Source organism: Acomys russatus, chromosome 19 (genome assembly GCF_903995435.1).
Source record: "Acomys russatus chromosome 19, mAcoRus1.1, whole genome shotgun sequence".
Lineage (NCBI taxonomy): Eukaryota > Metazoa > Chordata > Mammalia > Rodentia > Muridae > Acomys > Acomys russatus.
The window spans coordinates 47,677,573-47,689,865 of NC_067155.1; the positions used below are offsets into that span (position 1 = coordinate 47,677,573).

General features: G+C 48.6%; 1 protein-coding gene across 2 annotated transcripts; it reads right to left on the minus strand.

Annotated features, from left to right (window-relative positions):
* Nucleotides 1-952: 952 nt before the first annotated feature.
* On the minus strand, nucleotides 953-4,079 carry Ran (RAN, member RAS oncogene family). Of its 2 annotated transcripts, none has more exons than XM_051161409.1 (7): nucleotides 3,961-4,079; nucleotides 3,684-3,729; nucleotides 3,477-3,561; nucleotides 3,268-3,393; nucleotides 1,975-2,162; nucleotides 1,644-1,814; nucleotides 953-1,351 (listed from the first exon to the last, which is right to left on the minus strand). In XM_051161409.1, the coding sequence occupies exons 2-7, from the start codon at nucleotides 3,717-3,719 to the stop codon at nucleotides 1,307-1,309; spliced, it is 651 nt and encodes a 216-aa protein (XP_051017366.1). In that variant the 5' UTR covers nucleotides 3,720-3,729; nucleotides 3,961-4,079; the 3' UTR covers nucleotides 953-1,306. The 2 variants fall into 2 exon arrangements, with proteins under 2 accessions (XP_051017366.1, XP_051017368.1); XM_051161411.1 differs by having other exon boundaries at nucleotides 3,684-3,745; nucleotides 3,961-4,056.
* Between the last annotated feature and the right edge of the window lie 8,214 nt (nucleotides 4,080-12,293).

Genomic DNA, 12,293 nt, shown 5'->3' on the forward strand with positions numbered 1-12,293 from the left:
CAGCTTTACACACATTGTATTAATTCAGGACATCTTAATGAGGTTTCATCCCAGTCAGGGGAAGGGTCTTCACCTGATGGTAGCACAGCATTCAAGTCTGAGTCTTGACATCAGTGCAGAAGCTAGCACACAGTACACCTCCCATTCACCCACTCCATTTTAAATGACTCTACCTTCTTTGTAGGAAAAAAAAAAAAAAGTGCCCACTCTTTAGAGAACTTTGGTAGACTGGACCAACAGTGCCCCAGAAGGCATCTGAGCACAGCGCAGTTCTGATGGGATCACACGCATACTAAGAAAAAGACTCAATTGACGGTTTCCCACGAGATGCCCACCCCTACTATTCAGTGGTAGTATTCCTTCCTGTTCCATTTCCTTCCTTGCACAGCCTAGAAAACCCCAGGGCCGGAGGACATCACCTGATGCTCTGACACTAGAACACAGCCTGCCATGTTTTTTTGTTTTTTTGAGACAGGTCTCAGGCCTGGCTAACCTGGAACTTGGTGTGTGGACCAAGTTGGCCTTAACTCAAAGAGATCCTCCCACCACCTCTGACTCCTGAGTGCTGAGACCATCATGCAGAGCATGAGCCACCACTTGAAAGCAGTCAACACATTCAAGAACCAACATTACACATGGAAACCTACATTCTGAATCTTACAGAAACAGTCAATTGTGAGCCATAAACACCCAATGCCTACATATTTAAAATCTTTAAAGGAACTCTTAGGTGAAACCACCTGGCAAAATGCAGGCATTATCTTAGATGAAATCACAATATTTATACCTCTTTACAGGACAGTTAGGTCATGACTCAATCCAAATGTTTATGAAAGTAGGCACAAGAACATAACAGAATGGACCTCAGGCAAGAGCATTTTAAACTATGAATATGGCACAAGCGCCCTTACGTTAGCAGCTTTAATAGGCTTATAAGCAAGGGAGGATTCACTTGTTTAGATTATTTGAAATACAACTTTATTCTGATTCTAAACGAAAAGAATGGGAATGACAGTAACAAACAAGATTTCACCACCGAGTATTGTGATGCGACTATAGCAGTCTTATCTTTGAAATTCAGGAAGGAAACAACTCTGTTCCAAACAGCTAAATATGCAAGTCCAAAAAAAATGAAAGTATGTTTTAACTGCCACATTCACTCCGAAGCCCATTCATCTCCTTCAGCATCCCAATGAAGTTCACGATCTGTTAGCTAAATAAGGTGGCACACACGCTGCACCGCTGACATCACAGGACAGTTGCCTATAAAACTAGACTTCTGACGCAGGGCTCCACCTTCACTTTCTCACAGGTCATCATCCTCATCCGGAAGGGCAGTCGTTTGAGCAACCTGGAGCAAGAAACGAAAGGATACAGTCCAGATCAAAACCACCATGACCAAGCCAGGCCTAAGCACTAACTGTAAGGACAAATGGGGCTGAAGACGGCTCAGGCACCAAGAGCACTGCCAACTTTTCTGGTGACCAGAGTCTGATTCTCAGCACCCACAGGGCTGGGAGGATCCAAAAGCAGCAGTTTCTGGTTTCGGCAGACACGAAGCAAAGTACAGACACAAAGCAAAGTACAGACACACATGAAGGTAAAAAACCCATACACAAGAAAACAATTTAAAGAACAAATACCTCTAAATCATGCTCATACTGTGCTGCCAGCGCTGGGTCCATGACCACCTCAGGGGGGGCAAGCGCAGGCATGGCAACAAACTCCAAGTTAGGGTCTCCAATGAGCTTTCTGGCAAGCCAGAGGAAAGGCTTTTCAAAGTTGTAGTTACTTTTGGCAGAAATGTCATAGTACTGTTTAAGACACAAAGGAATGTATATTTGAGACATTCTTTTAATAATCACCATTCCAAGACACTTTAAACTCAGACATAGAACACTGGTCAACTCTTAATAGAGAACACGTATGTGTACCTTACCATCTTTTCTAAAAATTATTCAATTATGAGCATACCTGAAGATTCTTCTTTCGGTGGAAGACAATAGATTTTGCCTTCACTTTCCTGTCCTTAATATCCACCTTGTTGCCACACAATACAATGGGGATATTTTCACACACGCGTACCAGATCTCTGTGCCAGTTAGGTACGTTCTTGTAAGTAACTCTCGATGTTACATCAAACATTATAATGGCACACTGGGCTGAAAAACATTAAAGGCATGGGAATGTTTCTTCAGTCTACTGCAGGATCCAGTCATCCACTATGTGAAGCCCCTCCCCAAATCCTGAAAGGTTAATATTGTAATACATGGCACTTGACTCCACTTCCTCTTCACATTAAAGTATCAAAATTCAAGACCATTTATGCTATCAACTACATCTCCCTCAACACCCCCCAGTCACCACTACTATCCAAGTTTATCAAGAGTAAAATATTACAGCAGCATTCCAGAGGGCCTATCTCCCTTACACTGAGTAGGACCTACAAAAATACTCTGCCACCACCTAGAAATATATTCTTAAATGATTAAAGAATGCTATGCCTTAAGGAAATCTGAGGTCCTTTCTGTAACCTGCGCTACAGGGATGGCGAAGATACAGTTAAAGAGCAGCAAACGTACAGTCCCGATTTTCTGGTTAAAATGTTTCAATTCAGAGGATAAACACGTTTGTGTCTTTACATACTAAAAGACAGGAAGAGACCAAAAAATTCTCAAGGATTTTCTCATCAGGCTAGTAAGATCGCAAGAAACCTTTTTTCATTCATTTGTCCTGAACCACCAAAAGAGCTTCTTTTCACCTTAAAATGTCTGAATCACTTTCAAGGAGAAAAGTAAAAGTTAGTATGATTTACACGACACAGCTGCCTTTCACATGTGAGAGAGAGAGACTGTCTCCAGGAGCTGGAGGTTTAATTTGGCTAGCTTTAAATTTCTTAAAGATGGAAATATTCACAGGTAAGCACTTTGCACATACCTCAATGTAAGTTTCGAAAACCAAAAAAGTTTTCAAAACCCAACAGCTTCCCTGGCCCCATCAAGTTGTAAAGCCACAGTTTGCCCCAAACCATGCCTAGCATGACACAGCATGTGATCGAATGACACCCCTGGCGACTCGTATTAAAAAAAAAAAAAAATAAAAAAATAAATCATCTCCTATCCACTCAAACCAGGTCACGACTTCCCTGGAAGCGACGCTGTCTCTATCCCTTATCTTCCTTCCTTGTCACCGAGCAACGGCTGGGTCCCGGGCTCATCCCGGGGCACATGTCCGCCGCCGGCCAGGCCCACTTCCGCAGCCCCTCACCTTGAATGTAGTAGCCATCGCGAAGGCCCCCGAACTTCTCCTGGCCGGCTGTGTCCCACACGTTGAACTTGATGGGTCCTCTGTTGGTATGGAAGACGAGCGGGTGCACCTCCACGCCCAGGGTGGCTGCGGGGACAGGGCGGCAGGGTCAGCCACGCACAGCCCGCGCCTTCTCCAGGCCCAGGGTCGCGCAGCCCCGCCGCACCTACCTACATACTTCTTCTCGAACTCGCCCGTCAAGTGGCGTTTCACGAACGTCGTCTTCCCGGTGCCGCCGTCGCCCACCAGGACGAGCTGGGAAGAAGGTGGCGTGAGCGGCCCCGGTTCCCTCCCGCCATGCTGTCCTCCCGACCTCCCCCTCTTGCCCGACCCGCCAGTCCGCCCGTCCGTCCGTCCGTCCGCACACACACACACACCTTGAACTGGACCTGCGGCTCTCCCTGGGCGGCCATCGCGGCGATCCTGCGGGAGAGAGCGGCTGCGGCACGTGCGCCCCACAAAGGCCGCGGCCGGGAAGAGCGCGCGGGAAGGCGGGGACGCGGCGTGAGACGGTGGGGGAAGGGAAGCTGCCTGAGAAGCCCAGGGCGCTGCCCGTTCACTCTCCTCACCGCCGCCGCCCCGCGCCCACCCGAAGGAGAACCCAGCGTATGCCGCCGCCCGCGCCCGGCCCAGCCCTCCCGGCCCCGCCGCTACCTTCCAGAAGAGTCTCCGCGCCCGTCCGACTGAAGCTGGAAAGATGGCGGAAGCGCGATTCAAATGCCGGAGACGCAGCGGACGCCGGCGCGCGGAGGGGGAGGAGCCTGGAAGGGGCGGAGCAACGGCGCCGCGCCCAACCACGCGGCGCACGCGCACGCGCACGTCCGCACGGCCCATCCGACTCCGCTGGTCAGTCCGAGCGCAGAAGGCGGGAGAGGTGCGGCGGGTCACGTGGGGAGGGCGGGCGGGAACGCGCACGCACGCAGAGCAGAAGGTCCGCGTGGGCCAGCGCGGGCTCCCGCGCGCATGCGCTCACTGCGGGAGGCCGCGCGTCACGCGGGCGGCGGCCTAGCCCGGGCCTCGTGGGCGGGAAAGGCGGGTGCTGTCTCCCTGTCGCTTGCTGCTGCTCATCGGGCACCGCCCGACTTTCTTCCCCAAGTCCCGTCTCCACAGACACGAGAGATCTCGCTGGCGGGCGATAGCTGAGGGCGGGGGGTTGGGGGGGGGGGGGTGGGGGGGCGGGCGTCTGCAGAATCGATGGAGTGAATGAATGAGAATGCGCGTGCCCGGGGCCTGGCTTGCGTCAGCCCGGCGTTCCAGGGGTGAACGCGGCCTGGCCTTAGATGCGTGGAGTCCTGCTGGTCCTGGCTGTGGTACGGACTCAGAATGGGACGGGAACCCTCTGTTGCATGGCCCTTGTGGATAATCCATTTCTCAGAAGATTCCACCCTGGCTCCCTCCTGAGCTCCAAGTGACCAGGGCCTGGGGAAACAACGGTTAGATTGGGCCTGCTGGGAGCCAAGGTTCCACTCCCCAAATGCTGCTAGGAAAATGGAGAGTTCATCTCTGATGACCTAGAGCGTGTGGCTCTGCTGTGACTTTGTGATATGCCATTTAAAAGGAGCCAGCACAGGCCTTAGGCTAGCCTGGGCAACTTAGGCAGGTAGTTTGATGGTAGACTGCGCTTGCCTACTGTGAAAAGTACAAGACTTTTTATCGAATCCCCTGCAGAGATAAGGAAACAGATGGCACCCGTTCCTTTATGGTTAGAAATGATAATGTTGGGGAAAGCAGTAAGTGGAAGAAAGATGAGAAGGTGGTGGTTTTGTGTGCCACAAAAACTTTGCGGGTGGGGGGCTGGGGTGGGGCAGTTAGAGACAGGGTTTTTCTATGTAGCTTTGGTTGTCCTGGACTTGCTTTGTAAACCAGGCTGCCCTGGAACTCACAGGTCCCGCCTGCCTCTGCCTCCCCAGGTGCAGGAATTACAAGCATGCACCACCGCTCCCGGCTACACCACAAAAACTAGTACATAGTATGTATGTATGTGTGTATGTAATGTGATGTCAGTTGCCTATTTATATAAATATAAAATTATATTCTTGGGTATGTGTCATTTAAATCAGCCACGAGGGGCTACATCATGGGCTGTGTTCGATAGCGGATAGGAATGTGGCCAAATGGAGAGTTTAGGAGAGAGCTGTCAACCCTCCTAGTTCCGGGTCTTGCTTCAGAGTATTGATAAAAGCTTCACTGGGTGTTAGGTCGTGAGATTACTCCCAAGACCCTCTCCCATTGAGAACTTATCAGGAGTTACCTGTCCTGACGACCAGCTTGCTGAATGGCACCATCCGGTGGGCTGGCTTTTGTTACTAACTGGCCCAAGCTTGGAATTTACAAAGAGCTTCATCCTAGGAAGAAGCACACTTTTAAGTGGGCATCGGCCATGCCATTCCCTGCCCGCACTGACCAGACTGCTGTCTGCTTCTGCCTAGTTGACAGCTACTTGCTTTTGCCATCCAACGTGAACTGCAAACCTATTCTTAGCTTGAAGTTTAAAACTTGGCAGCTGCTTAACATGTACGTGAACTGGGGGTGGGTAAGGGGTGGGGAGGGGGAGGCTATAAACAGGATAATTTGTACAGCCTTGGGGGGGGAAATTGTGGCTGTTCAGGGGATTGTAGCATGTGACGGCTAGTCTCCAGGATTTAGGGTTGCCTAGCAGATAACCTCTGGGCGTGTCTCTGGTACTCACAGATAGGGTTTGACTGAAGCTCTGCTGTACCCCGACCTGAATAAATAGGAGAGAGAGCGAGCAGGGCAGCCGCGTTCATCTCGCCCTGCTTCTTGGCTGTGGGCACAGTGTGACTAGCCACCTCACACGCACTCTTGCCATGACACTTCCCACCTTCCCCAGATATAATAGATCGTGCCATGGAATTGTGCCAAAGTAAACGCTTCCTCACCTAAACTTGCTTTTTGTCACAGCAGTGAACAAAATAGCTAATTGTGTTTTTCTTCTGAGCCCCCAAATGCTATAGTATAATTTGAATTTGAGATATCCCCTGCTGGCTCAGGTGTTGAACACCTCATTACACACACACACACACACACACACACACACTGATGCTGTTGTAGACTCCCTCTGGATGGTGTCCAATACTTTCTTGTAATTAACTTCTGGATGTGCAGCTTGGATGGGGTACCAAAAGAGTTGATGGTGTGACCACCATCAAAACTTCAAGGACACAGAACAATCTTTTAAAACCCCACTCTACTCCCTTCTCCAGCCCTGCAGTCTTTTTGATTCCCTCTCACTGCCAGGTGGCCTAGTTTGTGCCTCCCTCTCCTGCCCTGTTCCTCCCCTCCCTGTAGCTCTTTGGAGTCCTCACAAACTTTTCTAATCCCATTTCAGCCAAGATTGCTCCTGTTGCGGAGCCTATGTACTTACTGGTCTCTCTGTAGAAAGGCTTTGCCCTGACGCTTTTGCTTGCCGCAGCCTGACTACCCTGTCTCGCCACCGCCTCACACCCAGGCTTTCGCCGTGAAAGCACCTGGTTGGAAATACTGAGCAGAATGACTCACAGGTTTGTTATTTCTCTGTCTCCTCAGTAAAGCAAAGTCACCTGTCTTTCATATTCAGCATGGAACATGGGGCACGGCACGGAGCCCTGAACATAACCCACACCCACTGAGTAGCCATTGAGCCATCAACTGGACCTTCAGCTTTCTGAACACACAGCGAGCAATCAGAAACAGCAGTGGGAGTCATGGTGTTTCAGGGCCAGGAGGAGCGCTGGGTCAGCGTTCATGAGGATCAAAATAAAATACAATAATGGTGATCTAGATGCCAAGGTATTGGAACTTTAATGGTATGTGGAAGGAACCATTACACAGATAAACATTTAACAGATGTGCAGGACTAGTATTTTCTATTCGTGCAGTCTCCATCAGAGTTGCTTTCTTTGCAAAGGAATAAGGAACCTTCAGACACTTTCCTTCTCCTTTGCCTAGGGATGAATGTCAGTAACTTCTCAGATGCTTGGCTTTTCCTAAGGGGAGAATGTGGCCCTCATGAAACATGACTGGTCATCTTGTCATAGAACCTCTTCACCTAAAAAGCCAAACGAAGAGATATGTCAGATATCTGTGCATCTTGGCATCCTGGTTTCATCTCTCTTCTGTAATTTAGGATTGTGCAGAGGGCACATTGTGCCCTGCACTGTAGCCAGCCTATGTGCTATATGGCTTCTCCCAGCCTACTTTAGACCTGAGCTAGCCCCTGATGGTTGTCTCATACTCTTTTTACTGGGTTGAGTGGCTGTTACCTACAAGCTGGCCCTCTCTGAGCTCATACAGATAATAAACACTAACAGAGAGGACACTCTTTAGCGGAACTGCCTGCACATTGTGCAGGGAGCTCTAGGGTTGGCTTTGTCAAAACAAGCAAGCAAAACAAAACAGGCTAGAAATGAACTAGGTAAGGTAAACAGGTGGCTCTCTTTGTAAAAGATGGTTCTGTATCTGTGGGTTTAGCCAGCTGCATGCTAAAAGTATTAGAGGACATTGCATTCTTACTAACTGTATATGGAGTGTCTCTTGTTTCTGTGTCCCAAACAATACAGTTATGCTGGGTGTGGTGGCACATGCCTTTAATCCCAGCACTCAGGAGGCAGAGGCAGGCAGAATGCTGTAAGTTCGAGGCCAGCCTGGTCTACAAAGTGAGTCCAGGACAGCCAGAACTACACAGAGAAACCATGTCTCAAGAAACCAGGCTAAACAAACAATACAGTTACTATGCAACTACTTACGTATTGTGTACATTGTGTGAGGTATAAGGGTTCAAAGTACTCGGAATAGGTTATAAGCATAGGTTATATGCAAATGTGGCATTGTTTTATGTATATGAGACTTGACCATCTGCAGGCTTGCAGGTGGTTCCTAGACTCAGTCCCCATGGATACAGAATGACAGCTGTCCTAAGCATGATGACTACCAAATTGGAAAGGAGGAAGGAGATGGCTGGGCAGGGGATGACTCCAAACTATCTCTCAGATAGCAAGGGAGGAACAGGACCACAGAAGGTGAGGGAAGGCATGCCAAGCAGACCAATTATAAAGAGATTCCAGGGAGACCACTGTGCAGCTGAGCTGAGGAGCTAGGGGGAGTAAGAGGTGGGCCAGAGAGGCTAATAGACACAAGCTCTCTGATTGTTCTGATTTGTTTTATAGTAGTGCTGGGGATTAAACGCAGGACCCCATGCAAGCCAACCTGGCTTATGTTTTGGCTTTCTGTGTCTACAGATGAGCACAGTGTGGATTGTTTATTCCCTACCCCATTCCCTATTGACTCTTCCCTCAAGAGTGACTTTATCAAGAGGTAGGGCCTTTGAGAAGTGATGAGGTCCCAGGTGGAGCCTCACAAACAGGGAAATGTCCTTATCAAAGTGTTCCCTGTGGTTCAGGATATAGGTCAGTGGATAGAGTGCTTGTCTAGATGCAGGAGACCCTGGGTTCAATTCCTAGCATTAGATCAGAAGTTTAAGGTCATCTTTGTCTACTTAGGGAGTTTGAGGACAGCTTGGGTCAGAGGCTATCTTAAAAAAGAAAAGAAAGGCTGGAGAAATGGCTCAATGGTTAAGAGCACCGCCTACTCTTCCAAAGGTCCTGAGTTCAATTCCCAGCAACCACATGGTGGCTCACAACCATCTATAATGTGATCTGATGTCCTCTTCTGGCCTGCACGTGTAGATACAGGCAGAACACTATACATAATAATAAATAAATCTTTTTTTAAAAAAAGGAAAAAGGTGGACATGGTGATGCATGCCTTTAATCCCAACCAAGGCTACACAGAAAACCCTGTCTTGAAAAAAAGAAAGAAAGAAAAAGAGAAATGAAAGGAAAAGTGTCCCCAGAAAGGCTGGTGTGTGTGTGTGTGTGTGTGTGTGTGTGTGTGTGTTAAATCTCAACATTTTCAGGGCAGAAGAAGGGAAATCAAAGCCAGCTTCAGCTACATAGTGAGCCCCTGGTCTTTCTGAGAGAGTGTCAACAACACAAGAGTCCCCCGGGAGCTCTCTTGCCCTTCTCACCATGCCTGGACCCAGGAGAGGGACGCAGCTTTTCCAGACCCCCACTCTGGAGGCCCCTGATCGCAGACTTTCTGCCTTTGGAAAGTGAGAGATGTCAGTCATTCTGAGCTGGCTTCCCAGATTAGGAGTCATGGCTGCTCCTCTAGCTAGAGGGGCCCTTATGAGCAGCGCGCTGGGACGCTCCTAGATGAAGGACGCCGTATGTGTGAATGTGGATATATAGTGTCCCATTATATGTTCTTTCTAGCATATGCTCAATTGTATATTTATATCAAACATTGGCCCTTTTCTTTTCTTTTTTTTTTTTTTTTTTAGTTTAAAATGTGTGACGCATTTTAAATGCTTGATTTCGGCCAGGCGGTGGTGGCACACGCCTTTAATCTTAGCGCTTGGGAGGCAGAGACAGGCGGATCACTGTCAGTTCAAGGACAGCTTGGTCTACAAAGCAAGTAAAAAAAAAAAAGCTTGATTTTAAAAGTGAACTCTTGTAAGCCGTGTCAACAGCCAATGTGTGCAGCATAGCGGTCCTATTTATAAGATAGTTACAAGATGACATTGGCTTAACAAAATACCACAAACTGGGTCCCTTAATAGGGCAGAGATGGATTCCTTACCCGTCCCTGGTATTAAACTCAAGGCCTCAGGGTTGTTATGCAAACACTAGTAATGAGGTACACCCTTCAGGCATCCTTTTACTTTTTACTTGGAGACAAACACCTTACTGAGTTGCCCAGGCTATCCTTGAATCCACTCTGCAGTTCAGGTTGGACTTGAATTCGGGGTTCTTCTTTGTCTTCTGACATGCCTGCACCACCAAACCCTCCCAGGGAAGTTTCTGAAAGTCTGAAACGCAGGAGTGGGCAGGCCACGCTGTCCCTGAAGGCTCGCCCTTGAGCTTTTGAGTGCTGGCATTCATTTGTGGCCATCCCTTGGTTTGTAGCCACGGGGCTTCAGTGACATGATCATCGCATCCTAGTTGTATCGTCCCCCTCTGCATGTCTGTCTCTGACTCTTCTCTCCTGGGATTACCAGTCACTGAAGTAGAGCCCTGAGTCATGACGTCATCTCACATTAAGCTGAACTGCAAAAGGCCCTTTCTTCTAAAAGGTCCCATTCATAGGGAGAAGAGGTCACAATCCAACACCACTGTCAGTGGATATAATACAACCATTAATACAAATTTCCTGAACGACTCATCCAGGCCTGTAATACCAGGAGGGTCACAAGTTCAAGGCCAGTGTGGGCTACAGAGAGAATTTAAGGCCAGCCTGAGCAACTGATGAGACCTTGTTTAAAAACTGAAAAACATAAAAAGTGCTCAGTGGCAAAGTGTTTGCCTAGCATGGCCAGGGACCTGGGTTTAAATCCCAGCACTAGGAAAGAAAACAATAATGTACAATATGCATGGCTCGGAAGTGGGGCCTAATTTGAAAGTCACTTAGTGGTTATTTCATTCTCTTGGTCCCCATGCTGCCTGCATGCTTTTAGCATAGACTTTGTTGTTGTTGTAACAGGGTCTCACTGTAACCTCTGCTGGTTCAACGTGTATCAGTCTTTCAGCCTCAGCCTCCTGTGAATACAGGTACAAGCCACCATGCAGAATAGAACTGCAGCCAGGCTGTTGGTGCACACCTTTAATCCCAGCACTCGGGAGGCAGAGGCAGGCAGATCCCTGTGAGTTCGAGGCCAGCCTGGCCTACAAAGCGAGTCCAGGACAGCAAAGGCTACACAGAGAAACCCTGTCTTGAAAAACAAAAACAAACAAACAAAAAAAGAACTACAGCCAGGCATGGTGGTGCACACCTGTAATCCCAGCACTTGGGAGGCAGAGGCAGGCGGATCTCTGAGTTTGAGGCCAGCCAGGTCTACAAAGTGAGTCCAGGACAGCCAGGACTATAAGAGAAACCCTGTCTCAGGGGAAAAAAAAAAAAAAAAAAAAAGAACTGCAACCTTAAACCTGTTTTTGTTCCCAGGCTTATTGTCATATACCTGTGATCCCAGCATTTAGGAGGCCAAAACAGGAGGATCAAAAGTTCGTGGGCACCCTCAGCTACACAGGGAGTGTGAGGCCAGCCTCAGCTCCATGAGACTTTGTTCAAAACAAAGCAAAGCAAGACTGCCTGCACAACCTAAAGGATTCTATCTTTAGAGTTTGAATGTTTTTATTAATAAAAAGTATGCTCTCTCCTTATCTTCTCTGTCCATCTCTCCCTCCTTCCTTCCTTCCTTTTTCCCCCTCAGCTCTGCCTTGCTGCCTGAAGCCTTAGTGCTAGACAGAGAGTGCCCAGCTGGGTATATATTTGGGGAATACAAACTCACTGTGGCATGTTTCTGGTAAGTGCACCCCATCCTGAAGATACTTAGCTTGAATACCAGCACACTTACAAATGAAAGCTACAAGGCTCCACAGAGAAACCCTGTCTGGGGTGTGGGGGTACGAAAGCTTCCGGCTGGTGAGATGGCTTAGAAGTTAGAGGCATTTCCCAGCAAGCCTGAGTTCTGTCTCAGGGACCCACATGGTAGAAGAGAACCAAGTCCTGGAAGTGTTCTTGAGCGTCTACATGTGTGTTAACCCTCTGCCATAAATAAATGTTTAAGGAGACAGTAAAGAAGGAAAGCTGCTGTGCACAGCCACCTTGAAACTCACATAGGGAAGTAGGGTTTACTGTGGTTCACAGTTCGAGGCGGGTACAGTCCATCCTGGTGGGGTCAGCAGGTTGAGGCAATGGTCACATGGCATCCACAGTCACAAAGCAGAGAGACGTGAATGCTGGGGCTCAGCTCACTTCCTCCTTTTTGTTGGGTTTGGGACCCCCAGACCACAGTTAAGAAGGCTTTCCCCTGTCATTGCCCTGATCTAGATAACCCCTCATAAAGGAGGCTTGTCTCCTTGGAGATTCTATATCCTGCTAAATTGACAATACCTACCGGCACAGGGGTCTTGGCTCCACAGGAGGGACAC